The 24,650-nt window shown below is 39.4% G+C and overlaps 2 protein-coding genes across 3 annotated transcripts; one reads left to right on the top strand and one right to left on the bottom strand.

Annotated features, from left to right (window-relative positions):
• Positions 1 to 642: 642 nt before the first annotated feature.
• On the bottom strand, positions 643 to 11,940 carry LOC121101312 (proline-rich protein 2-like). The gene is made up of 2 exons (XM_040624764.1): positions 10,621 to 11,940; positions 643 to 1,977 (listed from the first exon to the last, which is right to left on the bottom strand). Exon 2 carries the CDS (start codon positions 1,405 to 1,407, stop codon positions 643 to 645), a length of 765 nt encoding a protein of 254 aa, XP_040480698.1. The 5' UTR covers positions 1,408 to 1,977; positions 10,621 to 11,940.
• ZNF25 (zinc finger protein 25) lies at positions 746 to 20,167 on the top strand. 2 transcript variants are annotated; one of them, XM_008689626.2, is made up of 6 exons: positions 746 to 872; positions 2,953 to 3,068; positions 13,290 to 13,437; positions 13,688 to 13,783; positions 15,898 to 15,961; positions 16,371 to 20,167. In XM_008689626.2, the coding sequence occupies exons 2-6, from the start codon at positions 3,054 to 3,056 to the stop codon at positions 17,419 to 17,421; spliced, it is 1,374 nt and encodes a 457-aa protein (XP_008687848.1). In that variant the 5' UTR covers positions 746 to 872; positions 2,953 to 3,053; the 3' UTR covers positions 17,422 to 20,167. The 2 variants fall into 2 exon arrangements, with proteins under 2 accessions (XP_008687848.1, XP_008687850.1); XM_008689628.2 differs by having other exon boundaries at positions 13,290 to 13,416; positions 16,371 to 19,584.
• The last annotated feature ends 4,483 nt before the right edge of the window (positions 20,168 to 24,650 follow it).

Here is a 24,650-nt window from a genome sequence, read left to right as displayed (position 1 = left end):
GAAAGAGTAAATTAATGTCATAACGTTACTGACCAGAAAATCACTACATATTCAGTATATATTTATTCCCTAGTGAGAGGAGTTAAAATATTTTATACCATTAGCCAAAAAGTGAGTAAAAATCTCAGACTGTGCACTCACATTAAACTCCTTTTCTTTTGGGCAGTGGTATGTGTGGCACTAGTCTTCTGTTTTAACCTATATATATTTTCTCTTTATATCATTTGCATAATTTTGAAAGCTTCAAGTCAGATGTTACAGGATATTATTCTTTGAATGTACTATTGAACTTAGTTACAAGTACTTTCTTTTTTTTTTAAATGTTTTTTTATTATGTCACCATACAGTACATCCCTGGTTTCTGATGTAAAGTTCGATGATTCATTAGTTGCGTATAACACCCAGTGCACCATGCAATACGTGCCCTCCTTACTGCGCATCACCAGCCTATCCCATTCCCCCGCCCCCCTCCCCTCTGAAGCCCTCAGTTAGTTACAAGTACTTTCTTTATCAAGTGGTAGTTCTGTTTTCAAGCCCCCAGGTAACGGGCTGCCAGGTCAAATTAGCTATCACTGGGAGTAATCACCGGAGAAGCCTTCAGAAAATCCCAGCAGTACTCAGACCGCTGGAAGAGGCCGAATATCAGGCGTCTTCCGAAATAGAGATGCTGCGGAGGCTCCTGGGAAGCGTAGTTCCAGAGTGAGGCGCGGGGGCCTTCTGCGCATGCGCAAGTCCACCTCCTTTTGATATTCGCCATTTTGTCTCACGCCCCAGGGCGGGAGAGGACTTTAGAGCCTCCAGGTCTGCGCTGCGCGGCAGAGGGCGGGGCCTGTAACCTGCGCCGGCCGGGAGCTGTGGCCGAGCCCCTGCAGGTGTGTCGAAGGCCGCTTTGCCGGTGCGAGGCCGGGGAGGAGGGGCGGGGGGAAGCCGGGTCTGCGCTGCTGCGCGGAGTCGGAGGACCTGGAAGCCGCCACCGCCCCCCTCTGAGCGCCCGAACGGCCTCCGAGGACTGGGGAGGGGGTCAGGCAGGGGGCTTTGCGGGGGTTGCTCATTGTCCACCTTCCTGGCTCCCGACCTGCGGAGCCGAGCGCCCCGAGCTGGCCTGGGGCGCGGTAGAAGCGGGGAGGGACGCTGGGGGACGGCTTTTGTGACGTGGACCCTGGGCCCGCCACGTCCGCACTGGCGTGGCTGCCGCGCTGTCAAACCCGGGGGACCTGCACCCGTCTGGCTCCCGCCGGTAACCGAGCAGGATAACCTCGGTACGACCCGGACACTCATCTGTAAAATAATCCCAGTAACCACTGGGGTTGTTTGCTGTAGTAAATAGGGCTGTATATATAAAGTATGATAAGGACTCAATAAAGGTGAGCTGCTTTTATTATTACAAGGAAATGCTGTTCTTTTCATTATTGGCTCATTTAATCATAATCATCTTAACCATCCTTCGAATCGGTATTAATCAGCTCCATGCTAATAAATGCGAGTACTAAAGGTTGAGAGGTAAATTGGTGTACTCAGCACTAGCGGAGGAGAGTGAGTAAATTCACATTTTACTCTGCTTCATGCTGTTTCCCACGGTAAAATCCAGTCTTCGGTTGTATTTAGTACAGTAATTCTCCCTGAGCAAAACTGTGAAGTGTAGTGGACCTAACCTTACCACGTAGAGTTCTACTTCCAAAAATTCTTGAGGCTTGCTCAGAACCCTTGTGTCAAAAGGTTAATTAAGGCCCTTCCTGCATTCTCCAGCCTGTTTCTATTCTTAGAGGGCTGTTGACATGTAAACTGAAACCGGTAAGTTGAGCCCTGAATTTTAAGTTTTATTGGGGAAGCTGGGAATCCTCTCCAGGCCAGAGGCTAGTTTCTAGAGAGGGGAAATGGGACAGACTTTGTTAAAAGACGAAACTGGAAATTTCATCCGGGCTCCACGTTAAGAAAGTGATACAGTGTCTCTCTGTTGGGCAGTTGTGTCTGGGCTTTCTGTAAAAAAAAAAAAAAAAAAAAAGTTGTATCTTAGGCGTTCTGTAAGCATCATGCCAGCTGCAAGAGATTTTTGCTATCCCTGCATTATGGCATCTAGTTACCTTTTGCTACCTACATAAAGTGTTCTGGGATTTATGGTGTCAAATTATTATTTTAGATTTATTTGTGTGGCTGTCAGAAGATCAGCATATGGCCATGTCAAAATTCTTCGAGGCCTAATTCACTTTTACCCTAAGGCACAGCCCAGAGTTGGAGGGGACAGTGAACTCCAGGATACCATCTGGATTTGTGGCAATGAGTGAAGACTTACAGAATCAAAATGGTACAGGAAAGGTTCAAAATTATCTAATTCCTCCTCATGTTAAATAATAGCATTGAAACTAAGTGCCTAAGTTTGTTAATAGCAGAGACTAGCACAGAACAAAAGTCTCCAGGTCGTCCACAATACCATGTTTAAGTCAAAACAAGTTTCTTGGAGAAGTGATTTTGGAGAAACTGCAATTTAGGGAGAAGAAACATGTTAATTTTTGAGGGCTATGAAGACTTTCTAACTTTCTGAGGTTTATAATAGAAATAGGAAAAATTGTTATGTAACTTAAACACTTCCACATCAGTATTTCTCTTCAACATCATTTGTAATGCCAGCATCGGGGTCCATACTTTGGATATATATTATACGTATAACCTTGCCTAACTTGCTATTTTTGGATATTTAAGTTTTCGATTCTTTTGTGTTTTTTAGTAAGGGACATTTAGTCCATTTAGTAAATGGACACACAACTTTCAAAACAGCCAGTAGGAAAGAAATGTTTAGATTCACTCAAAATTTTCCCAGATTCGTCATATTATATCAGAGTCACCAGTGGAAGGTGGGTACTCCTTTATCATGGTCCTCCTATTCCTCTTCATGGCTCAAAGGGCTATTTTCCTAGGGGTTTATGTTTTACTAAAATGTATGGAAATTTCTCACAGGTGATTCCTGAGCTGCAAGATAAGGTCTTCCAAGACTTCTGTCTTCCAACTTTCCCTGTTCTGGCTTCATAGTTTCTGTCCTTTCCCAAGAGCAGCAGAAAATGAGCAAGTATCAGGTGAGTCATTTCTTTAGCCTGTGTGTGTGTGTGTGTGTGTGTGTGTGTGTATTTTCAGTGAGTTTTATGAAAGCCCATACATTAAACTCAAAAAGTGGAAATAGTTAAAAATCACCTTAAGGGAAAATGTTGTTTGAATAGCACAGCAGGGATGCCTGGGTGGCTCAGTCCTTTAACTGTCTTCCGCTCAAGTCTGCCATCAGGCTCCCTGCTCAGTGGGAAGCTTGCTTCTCCCTCTCCCTCTGCCTGCTGCTACCCTGCTTTTGTTTTCTCCTTCCTTTCTCTGTCAAATAAATGAAATCCCCCCCCAAAAAAAAATGAATACTACATCAGTTCCAAAGTAGTGTGCAGACTCCTGGGATCCCCAAGAATTTTACAAGGGGCCTGTGAAGTCAGAACATAATACTAAGATGCAAATTGCCTTGCACACTGATGGTGAAGAGCAGTGGTGACTAGGTTGCTGCATGTTTGGCATGAATCAAGACAAATGATACCAATGACTATTTCTCTGCAGTGTATTCACAATAAAAAAACCTGCCACCTTTACTTAAGGTATCTTTGATGAAACGGTAAAAATTAAGGATTTTATTAAATCTTGACCCTTGAATTCACATCTTTTTAATGTTCAACATTCAATGATGAAACGCGAAGTTCACATACAATACTTTTGCTACATACTGAGGAATGATGGTTGTCTACAGGAAAAGCACTTGTGTGATTGATTCGTGAGTTCACCTAGCCACCTTTTCATGGAATACTATTTTTACCTGGCAGACAAACTGTGGTTATTTGGACGGGTCTTTACCAAATACTTTCTCAAAAATGGCTGCAGTGAGCTTGTCACTTCAAGAAAAATAACTCTCCGTACTTGTTGCCAATGTTAAAAGTTGAGCTTCCAAGTGAAACAGAATTTTGGAAAACTTGTATCCTCCACTGTGAAGCTGACACCTTCTAATGCACTTTTCTGAGGAGACTGGTGAGGATACTAACAAATGTATTTTTATATGTGTCTGCCTTTGAGTAATATTTTTTTAAAGATTTTTTTATTTATTTGAGAGAGAGAGTGCACGCACAAGCAGGAGTGGCAGGCAGAGAGAGAGAGAGAGGGAGAAGCAGGTTCCCCGCTGAGCAGGTTACCAGAAGCAGGGCTCCATCCTAGGACCTCGGGGATCATGACTGGAGCTGAAGGCAGACGCATAACAGACTGAGCCACCCAGGCGACCCCTGAGTAATATTTCTGATTATGTGCTCACAGGCAGATTAGGACAGGGTGACACACAGAAGTGAGGAACAGAATAAGGTGGTTAGGGAATGCCACTCTAAAAGGTAATATTTGAGGAAAAACCTGGTTAAATGAGAGAGGGAACCAAGTAGAATTCTGGGGGAAGAGCATTTAGATAGGAAGAACAGCAAATACAAACCCCGAGGCATGTTCCAGAAACAGTATTCAGAACATTGAAGCTACAGAGCAACCTGGGGGGAATGAGCTAAGAGGGAAGATCAAAGAGGTAGAAGGGGCTGGAGTATGTAGGACCTTGTAGGCTGAAGAAAACATTGAATTTCAATTTTATTTTAAAAATCATACTTATGCAATCAAACAAATGTATGTAATGTGTATGTAAAATTTAGGGAATATTGATGAAACACAGGTGTATGCCCTATTTGGCTTAAGAGATGAAAATTACTAGTTATCTTTGAAGCCCCTGTATGCCCCTCCTTAATCTCATCTCACCATTCATTACCCAGAGAAAAAGGAATCCTGACTTCTGAGTTAACCATTTCTTTGCTTTTATGATTCAATGTTTAAAACAAAACAGTGTATTTGGCAATTAATTTCCCAGCCCTTTGATAAGCACTTGACAACAGTCTTACGTCGTTCTTACAGCCCAGCTTTTGAAATGGTTTACTACCATATCATAAATTTTCAGTGTGGACATTATGTTATTAACTAAAAATCATAGTCTTTGGGCATGATGGTGGGGAGAGACTCTAGAAAGAGTGAGAAATAATGTAGGAGGAAGCTCAAAAAAACTTAGCCTATTCAACACTCTGCTTTAGTCTTGAAGGTGTGTCTTGTACTCGACATTCTCCTTATCCAGAATTCATTCAGGGGTTCCACAATGTTTTCCCCATGTTGTGTTCTGTAACTAATTTCTGACTGGTGCAGTTTGGACAGCAGAAATGACTAGTGAGCCTTTTTGTTTTTTGAAGTAATTTTGAGTGCAGTCATTACTACTAACTTTGGAAAAGTTTATTTTATGTAGATATTGTAATTTTTTGTTTATTCATAGACATTTTGGCCAAATTAGATCTTTTTTTATTTCTTCTTGCATCTCTCAAGTTGTATTGGCATAAATTTCTTGTTTGAAAACATCCTTTATGTTGTTTTTATCCTGCTCACTTGCTTGTTTTAGTGAAGGTCTGCTGGTGGAAAACTCTGAGTTAGGTTTATCTGAAATATAATTTTTTCACTGTGTAAAGAACTCTCAGTTGACGGTTGTTTTATCTTAAAACATGGAAAAGCATTCATTGTCTTCTGATACTACTCAAAATTCACCTTTTGTCAGACCTCTAAAGTAAATTTGTATTCTGGGCTAGCTACTTTTAAGATACCCTAACTCTACTTGTGTATGTGTGGATTTTTCTTTATCCTAATGAGATTTGTTGTACTTCCTTTGGGTTGAGTATTTTGAGTATTTACACTGTATCTCCTTTACTGACTTTCAAGCTCTACTTTTTGTTATTCTGTTTATTGCTTAGTCTGAAGATTACATTTTGCACCATTAATTTACACATGTCTGCAAATATTTATTCATGAACAACATAATTTTCAGCAGCATAATTCTGTTTCAACCCTCCCACCAGTGTGGTCCTTGTTTTATATCTACTACATATATTTTTAATCCCCAATACTTATTTTTTTCTTTAATCAGTATTAATCTTTTAAAGGAACTTAAGTGTGTGTGTGCGTGTGCATAAAATAGTGTTATTTTTATACAAATATCTGTGCTTTGGGTGCTCTGTATTCCTTCCTACAGGTCTGGGATTCTCTCTGATGTCCTTTTCCTTCAGCCTAAGCAACTTATTTTATCATTTCACACAGCACAGGAGTTACGGTGACAAATTCACTTTGCTTGTCTTTCTGGAAATGTCTTTATTTCCTTGGTTTGGGAAGAATAATTTTTGTTGAATATAGAACTCTATGCTGCAGGTTTCCTTTGTTTCTGCATTTATGGGATGCCTTTGTCTTCTGTTGTTTCTGATGAGATGTCAGTCTTCATCTTATCCTTATTCAGCTGAACACAATGTGTCTGAGAGTTGTGCTTAAGATTTTATCCTTAGTTTTCAACAGTTAGACTGTGATGTGCATAGTTATGGTTTGTTTTGGATTTATCCCTTGTGGACAATAAAGATTTATAGGTTGTTGCCTTTTATCATTTCAGAAAATTCTTAGCCACTTACTCTTCAAATATTTTCTTTGCCCCTTTCTCTTTTTTCCTTTCTAAGATTATTATTACACCAAATACATATTGCCCCAAATTCTATTTAGTTTGGAGAGCTTTTTGTCTTTTTGTTTGAATATTTCTGTTGAACCAATTTTTCAAGTTACTGGTTTCCTCCTCCTTTTTTGTCAATTCTCTTCATTCATAAGCCCACAAAATCCACTTCTGATACTGTATCTTTTAATTCTAAAAATTCCTGGGTTTTGTTTTGTTCTTTTTCTGCTATCATTCTTTCATTTGTATTGTCTGTTTTTTCACTCATTTAACATTTTCATTGTACTTAAAGTCCTTATCTGCAAATCCCAACATCTAGGTTATCTGCTTCAAAGGCTTCTTTCTTTGGTATGTATGAACATTTTCTACTTTTTTTGCGTCTCATAATTCTTTATTATGTGCTAGACATTTTATAAGAGTACAGTAGAGATCGAAGTAAGTAATAGTTCCAGAAAATGGCATATCCCGTCTTCTGCCTGGTTCCTGAGTCAGCCTGATATGTAGTTGAGCTGACCCTGGGCTTTAGTTAGATTCAGTTCACCACGGGCTTCAAATGCTTTAAGGGCAAGATCAAGGCTTTACCTTCAGCAGAGCTTGGGATCTGAGCACCACCAAGGCTCCACTGATGTGCTTTACAGTCTGGCCACCAGCCTTAATTTGGATGAGCATGGAGTTCTTACGCCACAGAGCTTTCACCATCTGAGTCAGCTCTTCCTGCCCTGGTGCTCTGCTCCCAATCTAGGGAGGCTTGCTGCCATGTACTCGGTAGAGGCCTGTGGGGAAAACTGGTGGCTGTTTGTATTTCAGACCATTCATATTGGTTATGAAGCTTCCTGTTTGGTTCCAAAAACTCTTCCCCAACTTATAATGAAATGATCACTTTGAGACATTTAAAGGGAAGTAAAAAAAAAAAAAAGTCCTAGAGATACTAGGCTTCCATTTAGGGACTTTTTTTTTTTTTTTTTTTTTTTTAAAGATTTATTTATTCTACAGAGATAGAGAGAGCCAGCGAGAGAGGGAACACAAGCAGGGGGAGTGGGAGAGGAAGAAGCAGGCTCATAGCGGAGGAGCCTGATGTGGGGCTCGATCCCATAATGCCGGGATCACGCCCTGAGCCAAAGGCAGACGCTTAACCGCTGTGCCACCCAGGCGCCCCCCATTTAGGGACCTTTTGAATGTGAAACCTCCAGTCACCAGCTAGTATTAAATGGCAGATTGGGGTTCACTTGCTTTATGACTGGAGTTCTTTGGGATCTAATACATCACAGAAATCCATAAGCAAACATTACAATTTTGTTGAGTTGGACTGGTTCCCTCTTTTCCCTGCTTGCCCCTAAAAGTGAGTCATCGTGGTTTTCTTTTCTCTTCTGGAGTATTCATCTCTTGTGAATTTTTTCCTTTGTTCATCTTTGGAGTCTCCATTTTCTGATAGGTTATGGAAAACTTGTAATTTTCTAGGTTAGGGGCTTGTTCTTCTTGTTAGGGTGAGATCCACTTCTCTTTTGCCTTTCTACATTCTATTCAGAACTAGCTTTTTATCCTTATGGTCAAGATGCTAGCTCTAAGCGACTTTCTGCTCTGGCTATGAAATTTGAAAATGCCCCGAAAATTCAAATTCAAGGTATAGGACTCATCCCAATCAGTTTCTTTTTTTCTAGGATCTTGATCCCTCCACAAATTTGGTGTGTATGGTAATATTTGATGCTTTCGTACAGCCATTTTTAGTGTTCTCTAGGGTTTGGTTATTTTATTTTTTTAATTGTGCAAAATATATATAAAATTTACCATTTTAACAATTTTTAACTATACAGTTCAGTGGCATTTAAGTACATTCACATCGTGGTACAATCATTATCACCTTCCATCTCTGGAACTTTTTTCATCTTGTACAACTAAAATTCTAACCATTAAACAGTAACTCCCTATTCCCCCTTCCCCTGGGAACCACCAATCTACTATCTATAACCTGACTATTCTAGGTCTCTCATATAAGTAGAAGCACACAGTATTTGCCACTTTTACCTGGCGTATTTCACTCAATATAATGTCCTTAAGATTCATCAATGTAGCATTTGACAGGATTTCCTTCCTGTTAAAGGCTAAATGATATTCCATTGTTTCTATAAACCACATTTTGTTTATGCATTCATCTTTTTTTTTCTTTTGGTATTTGACATGTTTTATTAAAAATCAAGATTTTATACATTTTAATGAGTTCCATCTTTCCTTTTGCACCCAGTTAACTTCTCTTAATATTCACATCTACCTTCTTTGATGCAGCCTCTTCTCTACTTCTAGTTGTGGTGTTTGTTCGGCCAGTCTTAGGGCTGTTCTCTTGGATGATTTATGCTGATGTGAGTGTTATCTAGTTGTATCCATGGGAGGGGGTGAGCTGAGGGTCCTCCTACTCCACCAACCTCTCCTTTATGCATCCATCTCTTGATGGACGCTTGGGTTTTTTGCACCTTGTGGCTATTGTGAATAGTGCTGCAATGAACATGGGTGTACAAATATCTGTTTGAGTCCCTGCTTTGAGTTCTTTTGGATACATAACTAGGAGTGGAATTACTGAATCATACGGTAATTCTTTAAGTTGTTGAGGAACCAACGTACTATAGGGGTTGCACCATTTTACATTCCCACCAGCAATGCACAAGGGTTCCAGTTTCTCTATATCCTTGCCAATACTTGATATCTTCCTGGGTTTTTATGTTGTTGTTGTTGTTATGTTGAGTGAAGTCATTTTTGTTTTGTGCTATGTTTTATCTTCTTTATTCTCTAACTTACAGCAGAATTCACTCTGTTTGGATATACATTTCACTGAGTTTTGACACATACATAAAGGCATACAATCATCACCACAGTTAAGATATAGAACAGTTTCATTGCCTCAAAATTCTTTTGGTTCCCCCCACCACCAATTCCTGGCAATCACCAATTTATTCTTTATCCCTATAATTTTGCCTTTTCCGGAGTATCATATAAATTAAATCAAATAGTATGTAGTTTTCTGAGACTACGAACTTTCATTCAGCATAATGCACTTGAGATTTAATCATGTTGACTGTACCCACAGTTCATTCCTTTTTATTGCTAAATAGTATTGAGCTGTATATATGTACCCAATTTATTAACCCATTCACCAGCTGAAAAGCATTTGGGTTTCTGTTTTGTGGCAATTACAAAAGGAGCTATTACAAACAATTGCATTTAGATTTCTGTGTGTACACAGATTTTCATTTATCTTGGGTAAGTACCTAGGCATGTGCTTGCCCGGCTCATGTTAAGTGTTGTAATTAACTTTATAAGAAACTGCCAAACCGTTACCAGAGTAGCCATACTATTTATTTTGTGTTCCTACAACAATGGACAGATTTCTATTTGTTTTGCATTCTTGTCAGCATTTGGTATTGGCAGTTGTTTTTTTTTCAAATTATGCTGATAGGTGTGTAGTGATATCTCAGTATGGTTTTAATTTGCATTTATCCTAATGACTAATAGGTTCAAAATGTTTTGATGTGCTTATTTGCTACCCATATATCTTCTTTTGGATTGCACTTACCAAGTTACTCTACCTTGGACTTTCACATTTGGGTTTTAAACTAGAAGTGCCCATTAGTTGTGAGTCTCTCTTTCTTTGGCTTCCTAACCACTCTCCTCCTCACCTGCCCGTATGTTTAGAGTTCTGTCAGGCTTCAGTCTTGGCCTAGTTTCTTTTCTTTTCTCTTTTTTTTTTTAAGATTTTATTTATTTATTTGACAGAGAGAGACAGCCAGCGAGAGAGGGAACACAAGCAGGGGGAGTGGGAGAGGAAGAAGCAGGCTCCCAGCAGAGGAGCCTGATGTGGGACTCGATCCCAGAACACCGGGATCACACCCTGAGCCGAAGGCAGATGCCTAACGACTGCGCCACCCAGGCGCCCCTGGCCTAGTTTCCCCTGGCCTAGTTTCCCCTACTATTATCTTGAATGTTGTTGCTTTCAGATTTCTTTTTTGACTCTTCTGGAACCCCATTTTTAAAATATATGACAATATTATTTGTGGAAATTTACTTACATGTATACCCACTAGAATGAACAGTTCCAGCTATATGTTCCACAGTCACTTCAGCATGAACAAAATTCAAGCTCACTGTCTCCTCCTGCCCAACGGATTCTTTTTCTTGTTTTCCAGTTTTCTTTTATGAATTTCCTAGTTGCTACAGAATAATGTTAGTTGGCAAGATACAAATGTTTCCACACGCCACAACCCGCTCCTACTGTATAGCTAGGAGACAGGACTGTTGATGTGTAAGTTGGGAGATCACTCTCATGAGCAAAAGCAGCTTGGAGCTCCCCCCAGAGCAGGAAGTCAGAAGGGCACTGATGGAAGAGGAAAGATGGTGAGGTCATAGTTGTAGAGCAACGTAAGATCAAGTGGGTGCTGCCACAAGCAGAGGTGCTCACCCTGACTGGGGAGATGCAGGAGCGGTCTGAGACAGTGGGACCCAAGGACTGGCACTGGGGGTAAATAAAATAGAAGGGACTTAGAATGTGTGCAGGAACACGGATGGCAGCTTCAAGCAGTCAGCAACACAGAGGAAAAGAAGTGGAATCCCTTGTGCTTTGTAGTGAAGGCAAATCAGAAAACAAGCCGCTGAAATCAGGTGTCCTAAAGAAAAGCGTGTACATTATCACAGAATCTAAAGACACCACCCCCAGTACTGCTGCTTCCTTTAAGAATGTGAATATACTCTGGCCACAGAGAGTGTCTTTTGAACTAAGGACTAGGGTAACACTTTCATCCCTCCCCACTAAAAAATGTTACTCAACATGCAGACAATAGTAAAATAAGAAAAAGTAGAATGTGTGAATTAACGCTTTGTCCATTGATGTCAATACTCCTCCCCCAAACAAACGCAAAGTAGAGGAGAGTACAGCTTTCCGATATTAAGGAGTTTCAGATAGGAAATAACTTTAAAACCCGGAGATTAAAGACTCAGAAACTGAAAAACAAGTAGATATAAAATAAAAGCAAATTAACTCAGGAAAGAAATAGTAGAACAGAAAATCCTGTCAGGTTAGAAGATTAAATGACAGTGCAGCTCGGGGAGAAGAGAAATTCAAGTCTGATAACTGACATGAGGCAGAGGAATTGGAAGAGACCATGGAGTGGGGGGGGGGTGCTGATAAGAATCGACAAGGAAGAGGAAGAGAAGTAACAGAAATAGGAGATAAAGTAGAATCCCTGAATAACAAAACCTAAATAGTGGAAGAGAGCTAACATTTAATCCAAGGAAACTTTCCATAAAGAAAAGAAATACTAAATTACATATTGAAAAGGCTGTATGTGCCAGAGAGAACTGACCCACACTGGTAAACCCCAAGAGAGATTCTAATAAAACTACTAGGCTTACTTAAAAGTAGAGAAAAGAGTCCTCTAGGACACAAGGAAAAAGACTACATCACTTACCAAGGAAAAATGACATAGTTCTTTTTAAAAAGCAACATATATATATAAAACAAAAGCAGAACAGTGTTTCCAAGAAAAAAAGTATGAAGCAAGAATTTATATTCAGTGAAGAACTTCAAGTTTTCACATTACATTTCAGATTCTGTGGAATATAAGCGAAGTAATGATTGGAGGAAATTCTATAGCCTTCAATGTCCTACTGATAAAAATGAGAGAATGAAAATAATTATCATTATGGGTCTAGCTACCATCAGACTGTATAGATACTGTGGAAGTTATCCTTCTCTTCTCTCAGTAATAACTCATTTCCAACGAAGTTATGTTTCTTCCCCCACTGCTGCTATTTTAAATGTTTATCGTTCACATATGCCTGTTACTCTTCTGACACTCCATATTTCTGGTGTGCTGTTTGCCTCTTCTATTTTGTGTTTTCTTCGAAACTACCAGGCTACTCCTGTAACTCTAGCACTTCCCATCTGTCTGTTCGGTGGCTCCGTTACCTGTTAGTGAATGGGTGAACATCCCAGAGATGTGTAGGACAGTCCACAAAGTGTAAAAATAGTGTGAAATAGCAGAATATCTAAACACATTTTTCTTTCTTATAAATACAAAAACAAAACTTGTCAATTTTTAATAAAGACTAGTATAAATATATATTTACAAACAGGCACCAATTAAGTGGGTATGCAAAATATATTTTAATGGCCCAGAGACACACTCAGAATTCTTCCATGTCTGACACCTGACTGAACTGTGTCACCTTCTAACTAATCTTTCCTGTTCTCATATCATGCTGTCTTATTTGTAATTTTCCTAAACTTGCCATTTTTCATGCATCAAGGCCTTTGGCAATTCTGTTTTCTTTATTTCCCAAGTTTATGTTGGCTTGCCTACCTAGTAAAATCTGACTTGGTAACACACAATGCAAATATCTATCCCCATTTGTCACCACCTTAGATCTTGTACATGTTTGTCAGAGCACCTGCTATGCATATTGCATTCAAGTATTTACATTTCTTTCTCCTTGTCAGAGTGTAAGCTCCTTGACAACAGGAATCGTTGCTTCCATTCCTCTTTGTATCTCCAACAGTTCCAGGCATGGGTGGTATCTCAGTAAATAGAGATTGAACATTTCATCTGTGTACAAAGCAGCAAAGTATCGTAACTTTCTAGAGTAAACTTTATAGTTGGCAGGTTAACAGCTCCTTTACACGTGTCTTTTTGTGGTACTCTACTCTGATTACTTCAATTTGAACTGAAATATATTGTTCCAGGGACCAGTAACATTCAAGGATGTTATTGTGGAATTCAGCCGGGAAGAGTGGCAGCTACTGAACGCTGCTCAGAGGACCCTATACAGGGAAGTGATGCAAGAGAACTATGGTCTCCTAATCTCAGTGGGTGAGAAAAACTTCCCCATATGTAAGTCCCAGTAGTTTGCATTTCCTTTCCCAGTTGCTGGACTGCATAATATTAGCTTTGTTTCAGGGCTCAAAGGTGACAAATCATTTTGGGTACCAGGAAAATATTTGTGTCCCCACCCTCCCCATTGAAAGAATCTAAATCTGCCAAGCCTAAGCGGAACCTTCATTGTTCTCCTAAAACTGCACTTGTCATCCTTCAGAGTCCCTAAATCCCAAGTAATCTCTATTACATACTTTTCCATTAATAGGTTACCGTGTGAATAAGCCAAATGCAGTCTTCAAGCTGAAACAAGGAAAAGAACCATGGATATTGGAAGTAGAATTTCCACATCGGAATTACCCCGGTGAGTGAGGACCTGTGGCCCCTGTTGCTAGTCAGGTGGTTGGTGCCTTTGCCTTCTGAAATATTTTTAGGAATCTCTTTTAAATGTCCTATACTTTTGGAAAAAACCAAGGACATTTGATCTGCATATGCAAGCAACATAAATCACACCTCTGGTTTCCATTTTTCCACATAAATTCCTCCTTTGCCAGACTTTTTTTTTTTTTTTTTTTTAAAGATTTTATTTATTTATTTGACAGAGATAGAGACAGCCAGCGAGAGAGGGAACACAAGCAGGGGGAGTGGGAGAGGAAGAAGCAGGCTCCTAGCGGAGGAGCCTGATGTGGGGCTCGATCCCAGAACGCCGGGATCACGCCCTGAGCCAAAGGCAGACGCTTAACTGCTGTGCCACTCAGTTATTTTTAGCACTGGTTTTATTAACTTCCTTTTCTCTCTTTAAACTCTGAAATCAGATTACAGATCTTTATGCCTTTCATCAATTGTATTATTTCAGAGTTGATACTTCCTTTTAGATGTGGTTTGTCTTTCACACAAAGTACTAATTATGCCTTCTAAAATCTACCGCACCTTACTTGGAGTGTCGGAACTCTCAGATTTAAAAAACTAAAAACCAAAAAACCAAAGATCATCTCCCTCTGCTTCTGTAAATGCTTTTCTTATATTCCTGACTTGTGCACTTATGTGTTGCCAGGACCAGGAATAATGCCTGGTATTTAGTGGTGGTTCACTAGATATTTGTTGAAAGGTTGAATGTGAATTAACAAAAGAACTGTCTTCTCCTCTGTGACTTTCATAGTTAACTGCTGCAAGGGCTCCTCCTTTCCTAAGACCAAAGACACATAAGACCTTGTTTCTGTGTGTCCCAGTTAGCCTGGCCCAGGTCCCCAGCAGGTAACGTCCTACGTCTTCCCCACTGATGCTGTGAAGTTCCAAACCCAAGCCTCTGCTCATAATCTTTCACTTTCTGTCAAGCATTTAAAGATGAATAAATATGAAGGTCAGTAAAGGTTCCAGAATGATGCTAAGTAATCTTTAAAGATGATGTAGTAAACTGAAGCAGAGAGGTGGGAACTCAACTATGAAAGCAGAATAAGCCTGGGGTTGAGTCGTGGCTGACACTGCTTTGGGGACACAGTCTTTGGCAGTCAGGCTTGAACATCTCTGCTGCTACAAATGGGAGTTCATCCTGTTTTATGATGGCTTGCACTCTTTCATTCTGAATGTATGTGTTCCTGGGTCTTCTGTCCCAGGGAAAATTAAGCCAGCTAGATGGAGAGTGAGAGCCCAAAGTGCAGCACTATTCCTCCACACACAGGGAAACGGAAGTTCTTGGAAAGTCACTTCAGCGTTGGCATCCAGACTGTCGTGTGTACACAGAGGAAATCAAGCAGAAGTTTACAGTCTGCTAAGATAACACAGCAAATTAGATTTGAGCTGACGAAGACCTCTTAGCTCTTTGTCCAATTTCATCTTTCCCCTGATATTTCCAGTGAACACAGCTGTATACTAATTTTTCTGGTCACCCTACTTACTGTTCCTTGTCTGTTGTGGGCTTACAGCACTCTGCGTATCTTTTGTTCTCTGCTCCCTGTTTTTTTTTTTTTTCCCTTGACTTTTTCCTCCAAGTTTTTTAAGGCCTTATTTTATTTTATTTTATTTTATTTTATTTATTTTATTTTATTTTATTTTATTTTTAAAGATTTTATTTATTTATTCGACAGAGATAGAGACAGCCAGCGAGAGAGGGAACACAAGCAGGGGGAGTGGGAGAGGAAGAAGCAGGCTCACAGCGGAGGAGCCCGATGTGGGGCTCGATCCCATAACGCTGGGATCACGCCCTGAGCCGAAGGAAGATGCCCAACCGCTGTGCCACCCAGGCGCCCCAAGGCCATATTTTAAAGTGTCAGAAGCACTTGGGTTTATACCCATGTTTCTTCCCTGGTCTGCTACAGCAGTTTTTAATGTTTATGTTTTTTCTAAGCCAATGGGATAGATGAAATTTGCATTTGAGAGTTCCTTTTTTGGGGGAGCTTGGCCTGAAGCCTAAGAATCAACCCTACAACCATAATAATACATTAAGATTTATACGGTATTAAATTTTTGATTCCTTTGTAGAAGACCTCTGGAAAATTCATGACCTAGGAGCGAAATACCAGGAAAGCCGAGCTGAAAATTCAAGGCAAGTCCAAGATTTTGATTGTAAGATTAGAAGCCTTGTAATAAGAAAGTCTTGACGAGAGTACTGGAAGTGGGAAAGCACTAGTTAATCCTAAATGTGAGAAAACTAACACTAGAGTGAATTCCAAAGATCTTATTTAGGACCAGGAAATTCAGACTTTGAAGTAGTCTTTTAATTCTTCTGAGTTACACAGTAAGGGAGGCATGGTTACACAAAGTAGATCTCAGGCATTTGAGAGACTCTGCATACAGTGCAAGGGAAGGTTCCTTCTACCAAATGTTAAACCACAGTGTGTATCAGAGAACATTCACAGTGGAGAAACTTTGAATCTAATCAATATGGGAAAATCTCTAGAAATTGGTTCTCAGCTAGCGTACCTTAGACATTGAATTTGGAAATTTCTCTCTAGGAATGGAGAACTTAGAAAACACCAGCAACCTCAACCCAGAGAGAAAATCCATAAATGCAATGAATGTGGAAAGTCCTTCTGCCAGAAGTCTATCCTCGTAATACACCAGCATATTCACTCAAAGGACAAACCCAGGGAATGTGGGGAATCTGGCTCTAGAAATGGAGACCTCACAGTACAACAGAAAACTCACACCAGAGAGAAAACCTATGAATGTAAAGAATGTAAGAAAACTTTCTATCACTTGTCATCTCTTAGTAGACATTTGAGGACTCACGCAGGGGAGAAACCCTATGAATGTAATCAGTGTGAGAAATCCTTCTACCAGAAGCCACACCTCGTAGAACATCAGAAAACACACACAGGAGAGAAACCCTTTGAGTGTAACGAATGTGGGAAGTTCTTCTATGTTAAGGCATACCTCATGGTACATCAGAAAACACACACAGGGGAGAAACCCTATGAATGTAAGGAATGTAGGAAATCCTTTTCCCAGAAATCACACCTCACAGTACATCAGAGAACACATACAGGGGAGAAACCTTATAAATGTAAGGAATGTGGGAAATTCTTTTCTAGAAATTCACACCTCAAAACTCATCAGAGAACTCACACGGGAGAGAAACCCTATGAATGTAAGGAATGTGGGAAATGCTTCTACCAGAAGTCAGCCCTCACAGTACATCAGCGAACTCACACAGGGGAGAAACCCTTTGAATGTAATAAATGTGGAAAAAATTTTTACTATAAATCAGACCTCACTAAACATCAGAGAAAACACACAGGGGAGAAGCCCTATGAATGTCATGAATGTGGTAAATCTTTCTCCGTGAATTCAGTCCTCAGATTACATCAGAGGACGCACACAGGAGAGAAACCCTATGAATGTAAGGAATGTGGGAAATCCTTCTCTCAGAAGTCACATTTTATCATACATCAGAGAAAACACACAGGGGAGAAACCCTATGAATGTCAGGAGTGTAGGAAAACTTTTATTCAGAAATCAAAACTTACTGCACATCAGAAGACACACACAGAGGGAAAAAGCTGATAAATACTATGAATTGGAAAGTTCTTTTGGAATTCATCCTTCAGAATAACTGGGTAACTCACACAAGAGAATATCATCGATCTCAGAAAATTTCAGTCACAGTCTTTCTTGACAGAAAAGAGTAATACACAGAAATTCTTTAAATCTATAAGAGAGAGATTTTTGCCATATGTCAGACTTAACTAAGTATCAGATGACCTACAAATTGTAAAACATGAGGGAGACCATTCTTTTAGAAGTCATACTAGACCACACAGCACAGAAATCACAGGAAGAGAAATCCTGTAAAAACGAATGTCAGGAAATTTTCTGTCAGGGCAGCCAACACTAGGTATCCAAAAGCTCACATGAGTGAGAAGTTCCTATCAGCATCCTTCCCAAGCACTCAGAAACCTCTGACACCACGTGGACTTGGAGCACTCAAAGGTGTAAGTGCACAGACTGCAACAGAGATCAGAAGCCTTTACGGAGAATTGTCAGAGATGTGTCAGTGAACCTCAGATCCGTGATGCCGGGATAGAACCTCTGCAGACATTTCAAATACGTGAAAGTTCCTTGACAAACATTCAGAGAGAATCTGTACTGAGTGAGGGTAACAGTTACACCAGAAGTCATGTTGCAGCAGTTGGATTCTGAGCGGTTTTCTTTGTTTTTTGGTTTTGTTGTTGTTTTTAAAGAAACCTACCAATGTCTAGATCTTTGAAGCTTTTTAAAAAGCACAAATACATTGAAAAAAAAACCAGGTGACATCCTTACACACATGAAGAATCCTTCAGTATGTACAACTAGCGTGTGTTAGCACGCTACAGGACAGGTTGTGGATGTTTATGTGCACGTGGATCCCGTCCATAACTGTACATAGGGATATATGTAGCCTTCGTTCAGCAGTTTTCATGTATGTGAAGATATTTCACATTGCATCTCAGCATCGACTCCTGTAACTCTAATATGTATTTTAAGTGTAATATTCTTTTAAAATTGTAGTGCATCTTTTTCTCCTATTTCCCAGCATTTTTAAATGAATATAGATATTACTGAACCAATCCTTCAGAAAGGTCAGCGAATTTTACATTAGGGACACATTTATTCATAAGACAAGACTGAAATTATTTTTAAAAACAGCTGAAAACACTCTAATAAAAACAAATAATGCTATGTAAGGAAGTCGTATCTATCTTACTGCTGATGTTTTAGCAGGGTGCAGAGCTTATCTGCACTAGAATTTTGTATGAGTGTTTTAAGAAAGTTATTCACTACCTTTTTCTTCATAGTAGAAGCAACATGGGTAGTGGTTAAGAGTGTGGACTCTGGACTCTTACTGCCACGGCTCAAATTCCAGCACGTGGCATGCCACTTAACCTCTCTGTGCCTCTGTTTCCTTTTCTGTAAGAGAAGTGATAATGACAGGACTGCTCTGAGGTATAAATGAGTTATTTTTAGAGCACTTAGAATAGTGTCTCAGACACAAGAAAAGCATAAGTTAGATACTATTATAATTTGTATTTCTTGAATTATGCTGGAAAAAAAAGTTGGCTACCAACATTCAGCACTCCCTTTATTGCTGTAGTGCCTTGGTTTGGCTTGGTTGTGCAGTTTTCCACAAATGATTCAGATATTCAGATGTGACCCAAAGCCTGTTTTTGTAGCCTACAAGCCAAGAATAGTTTTGCATTTCTAAATGAGTGGAAAAAAAATAATATTTTGTGACATGTGAAAATTATATTCAGGTTTCAGTGTCCATAAATAGTTTTATTAGAACACTTATAAAAATCATTTGTCTCTGTTTTGCCTGAGGCTGCCTTCAGCACTACAAGAACAGAGTTGAGTAGTTCTGACAGACCATGTGGCTCAGAGAGCCTATGACAGTTACTATCTGGCACTTTACAAAGTTAAGTTTTTCTGTTACTTAGAGCTGAAAACACTACAATCAGTGTATATGATGTACTTTTATATATGTTCTGTTTCAGAAATGATGCATACAGCAATTTGTGGGTGGGTGGTTTTTGTGCCGTGTATTTATTTTGTACATTGTATTTATACGTTAAAACCCTAAGCATTAGAATTTTTTCAAATGTGTTTTATTTGTTGAACTGTCATAAAATCAAAACAATTTCTGATGGAATGTAGCAGTACATGTATGAAATAAACATTGTCTAAATTAAATCAAATTGTTAATTGGTCCCTACTTTAAAAATATTCCCTTATTTTCTTCCAAGTCAATGGCCAGTTTTCCCTATATCATTTTATAATTTTCTCACTATCCCATGACCATCTTTGTCATACTTAACTAGCATAACCTAATAACAAAAACCGTACAATACCCAACTCCACCAGCTACCTTACTAGTAATCTACATTACTAGTATTACTACAGTACTAGTAAAATTATGTTATTCCCTAAACTTCATGATTGTCAAATGCTGTTCTGATCTAAATCCTGCCACCTTTCCGTCCCTTCCAAACGATGACTTTTGTGATGCTCAACTTCTTAAACATGCCTTGATTTGTCTGCTGTTTACCACTAATGAACACCTACTGTGATATTTAGTAATCTCTTTGTTATCTATATAACTTCTGAATACTCAAATACAATAAATATTGTTACCAATACTCTATCCAACACTGACATGAGCATGCCATCTTGATTATAGCTATGCCTTTAGAGTAGTTCTTTATTTCAACCTGCTGTGAAAGCAAATGTTTCCTAATTTCCCCTGGCTTCTCAATAAAAAATTAAATAAAAATGATTGCTTTTTGAGGAAAATCCAATAACTCTGCTAACCCTGTCATTAAGAATAAAGTCTGTACTAATGAAAAGAGTTTAAAAATACTCTGATGATGGGGTGCCGGGTGGCTCAGTTGTTAAGCGTCTGCCTTCGGCTCAGGGCGTGATCCCAGCGGTCTGGGATCAAGCCCCACATCAGGCTCCTCCGCTGGAAGCCTGCTTCTTCCTCTCCCACTCCCCCTGCTTGTGTTCCCTCTCTGGCTGGCTGGCTGTCAAATAAATAAATAAAATCTTACAAAAAAAATACTCTGATGAGAATAAAATATTCCTGGTCTTCAAACTCAAGAAGGATGGAGGGAGACTGCCTGCCTCTTGGCCAGTTTTAATCCATGAATTAGTAACCATAAGAATCGATGGATCAGAGACAACTGATCACCAGATCAAATGACGGGTGTTTCATCAGCACACATGCTTATGAAGGCCAGCCAACCCAACAGCTCCACATTTCTGAAGGCCAATCAGCAACAGCATGATGATGACCATGTTCTGGAAAGTCAGAAAGTCAGCTACAGCCTCACTCTGGTGATCACACTTTTACAACTGAAAGCCAGTCAGCCAGTCCCTCAACATTACTTTTTTTGAAAGCCCACCAATCCCTGAATCTATTTCCCAAACCTTGTATCACTTCTTACTTTCCTGGACTGATTTAGAAGTCTAGCCCTTCTTTGGTATGGTGGTATGATGGTCAAAGGAAGACAATACCAATTCCTTCTCTTATTCCATTCTAAAAAGCTATTCTTTTTTTTTCTCATCCTCTTCAATCTGCACTGGCCTTGTGACTTGCTTTGATTTGAGAGAATATGGCAGAAGTTCTGGGCCAACCCTTTAGGAAGTTCGGCAGTTTCCACGTTCCTTCTTGAAGCTAATCATCATGCAGAAAGTTTAACTAGTCTGAAATTACCAAGCTTTGAAGAAGCCCAAGCTATGAGGAGAAAGCCCTGTATTATTCCAGACATGGGAGCAAAGTGTCTTTAGACCAGCCCCAGTGCCATCACTGGCTGAATTTAGCCAGCCAAAAAAGACTCCAGCTAGTGCCAGGTGCACAGAGAAACTACCCACTCCACGTACAAGAAATAGTTATTTTCAGCCAGTGTTTTGGGTGTTTTTGTTACACAGTAATAGATAACTGAAACAGAAAGTGAGCCATAAGTCAAGCTTGTTTTAGGAATTGCTGAGTCTCTTCTTTCTCAAAGTTATGCAGCATATGAAGCCTTTAGAAGTTTTACCACATTAATAACACACAGTGACCACTGTTTCATCTGATGTCGAAAAAGCATTTACCCATATACAACAATCTACCCCCATGAAAGAGAAGCAATCCTAGCTCAACTACATGTCTCGTGCTGCTACCCCAACGACAGCTGTACGCCAGATTAAAAAGACTAAACCACTATGACAGGGATATTGTCCAGACATTTTTTTACAATAAAGATTCTATCTAAGAGATTCAACAGGTGACCAGATCTTGCTTTATCTGTAAAGTCCAGACATGGCTTGGGACCCTTCCTCATGGAGCATTATAGCTCTGGGCCAAAGGGGTATTTCAGGTTGTCTGGTTAATATAAGGCAGGGCAAGCACTGTGTTGCTGTGAGAGAGAGGAGGACGTTAGGGGCTGGGATGAGTTGGTTTGCATTTGAAAGATGAGCTCCACGCCCAGCCCTTTGCCATCTCTAAGAGAGGCAGACTCTCCCAGGCCAGCAAGCTTTTTAAAGTTGCCAAACATAAAATACAGGAAAAAATGTGATTAATACACGATGCTTTCAGAAAAGCTCAAAATAGGAGCGGCTGGGTGGCTCAGTCGTTAAGCGTCTGCCTTCGGCTCGGGGTGTGATCCCGGCATTCTGGGATCGAGCCCCGCATCAGGCTCCTCAGCTGGGAGCCTGCTTCTTCCTCTCTCACTCCCCCTGCCTGTGTTCCCTCTCTCACTGGCTGTCTTTCTGTCAAATAAATAAATAAAATCTTTAAAAAAAAAAGAAAAAAAAAGAAAAGCTCAAAATAGCTAAGCTACAAAATAGCTATCCTCATGATAATGGCAATGTGATCTATACTTTTAAAATCCTTGTAAACTCTCATGAAATTGTTACTAAATGATCTAAGAAATAGCCTGAATTTTCCCCTCATAAATTGAGATTATCAAATATCTAATGTCATGTGAACTGTCATATGCCTGAAAGGTAAGAACTGCATTTCCAAAAGTGAAATCACCAGAAACACCTCTCCATATTCCATAATAAGATTATATATGTTAAAACAGACACCAATCAATGTCAGTCTTAAAATCACACTGGAAAGGATCATTTCCTGTATTTATATGCTTAATAATAAGTGCTGCAAGAATAAAACCATGGATCAAAATTACCAGAATATTTGATCCATTTATTTCTGCCTTTGAAACAAATGGACAAAAGCAGCTTAAGTTGTAAAGGCCCCACAGACTTAAAATACATCCATTCATTAGAGTAATACCAAGAAATAACATTGATGTTGAGTATTGCACAGAAAGACGGAATCTTTATACGTCTGATTCCCAGGTGCTTAACGGCTGCTACACCTCTAGTATGCTCAGCCAACAATAAAGGGTGATTCTGCGCTGAAGAGACTCAAGACTTCACGGTCAAAACTGTTTTGACCAAAATGAGAGAAACTGAGAATTTCTAATGAGGAAAATAATACAGATCTAACTAATGTGGAGTTGCTACCAGAAGAACAATGACATTATATAGAGACAACCTGTGAACATACTTAACAGTTATACTCTCTTTTTAGTTCAGAGAATCCATAAAACTTAATATTTTCTGATGTCCTGCGTAGGCTACTTAAAGGTAGACTTCCCAGACTGATTTCTGTTAGCTCCCAAACTACTAAGTTTACCTAAAAAAACGGAATAGTTAAGATTCACTGTTCTCATTGTATCTATAATTTCCCATTTATCCTCGTAAATGAATTCTATATTTTAGCACAACTATCTGGTATGAGTAAATTTGTGTACAGAGTATCTCTTAATTAACTTTTTGACAGAATATGGACTCCCTAATTATAAACATCTGTTCAGAGGCTCCAACACCATGAGCAACATCGCATCATCTCATCATTCCCTTGGCTTGAATTTCTCTTTCCCCTCAAACTCTCAACACACCCTGGGAGGAGTCCTTGCAAGACTGTGACCATCCCATCTCACATGTCTGTGACAAGACTGGCCTCAGCGTTCCACATAGTGCCTGTCAATCTCTTTCATCCTAGAATCCTCCTTAGGGGAGCTTAAGATTGACCAAAATCTCCCCCTGAAGAAACTGAGAGCAGCCAGAGGTGGTAGGTGATACCAGTACCTCAGGCTATCCCTGCCTCTTCTAGGAGCAAAATGTTCATGCCATGAATCTAGAGAACTGCCATTTCTGGAAACGTCCATGACATGTGCCCTTGGTGTCACCAGTCCAATTCCCAGAAAAGCACTAGGACCAGGAGAGGTGCAAGTTTCTGTGCTACAGATAACCTTTTTCAGGGTACTGGAAGCCTGGTTATTAAAAAAAAAAAAAATTCATAAAACAGAAAAGAATGGAGAATAACATGAACAGCTATTCCCCTGCTAACAAGTAAAAGGTTACAAAAATAAAAGCCATGGTATCTTTGCAAAATCATTCCCCAAACTACCTTTCCACTCTAAACTATTCTAAACTTGTTTATCTTCTCTATTTACTTATACTCTTACTTTATATCTAGAGTTCGTATCTAGAAATAATCTATATTATTTGCTTTGCAATTTTTCTATCAGTGGTAACATGTAAGCTCTGAAACGTACTATTCAATTCTATGGTTTTGAGACTTATCCATATTGATCTATGTATATAACTTGACTATTTAAACTATTACATAATATGATACTTTATAAAACTACAAGAATCTTTTCAATTGAACATTTAAATAGTTTCCAATTTTTTATTAGTGAAATGTAATTTCACCATATGAAAGAATAAGAGAATTCACTAATATAAATATAATTATTGCCCATACTTTTGCAATGAGTAAGAATTTATAGAGTGTTTAAACATTTTAAAAAACTTCCACACTATAAGAAATAATTTATATTTCATGATCAACACACCTACACAAACTTAATTCATTCATAAAACTAAGTGCCTACCATTCATCAGGAACTATTTTAGGCACTGTGGAAACAGTAGTGAATAAAAACAGCTCTACCTTCGTAACACTTGTATTGTGGTGGGCAGGGTGTTGGGGGAGGAACAGAGTTAAGGAAATATAAAAAAGTTACATATATAGTACACAAGATGGCCAGTGTTATTGTAAAAAAAAAAAAAAAGGAGAGTGAATTACAAAGAGGGAATTCAATTGTAACGGGGTCAGAGAAAGTCTGAGAAAAAGTAAAGTTCAGCAAATAGCTGACTGAAGAATGAGAAAGTGAACTTTGTGGATATGTCGGAACATA

Source organism: Ursus maritimus, unplaced genomic scaffold, assembly GCF_017311325.1.
Source record: "Ursus maritimus isolate PB19 unplaced genomic scaffold, ASM1731132v1 scaffold_7, whole genome shotgun sequence".
Classification (NCBI taxonomy): Eukaryota; Metazoa; Chordata; class Mammalia; order Carnivora; family Ursidae; genus Ursus; species Ursus maritimus.
This window is presented reverse-complemented; position numbering and strand designations above follow the sequence as displayed.

Bases quoted from the DNA above. Each gene is read 5' to 3' on its own strand.
- LOC121101312 (XM_040624764.1), bottom strand. From the start codon at position 1,407: ATGAAAAGAACAGCATTTCCTTGTAATAATAAAAGCAGCTCACCTTTA.
- ZNF25 (XM_008689626.2), top strand. The intron at 13,784-15,897 runs GTGAGTGAGGAC...ATTCCTTTGTAG, and splicing joins TCCACATCGGAATTACCCCG to AAGACCTCTGGAAAATTCAT. The intron at 15,962-16,370 runs GCAAGTCCAAGA...ATTTCTCTCTAG, and splicing joins AGCCGAGCTGAAAATTCAAG to GAATGGAGAACTTAGAAAAC.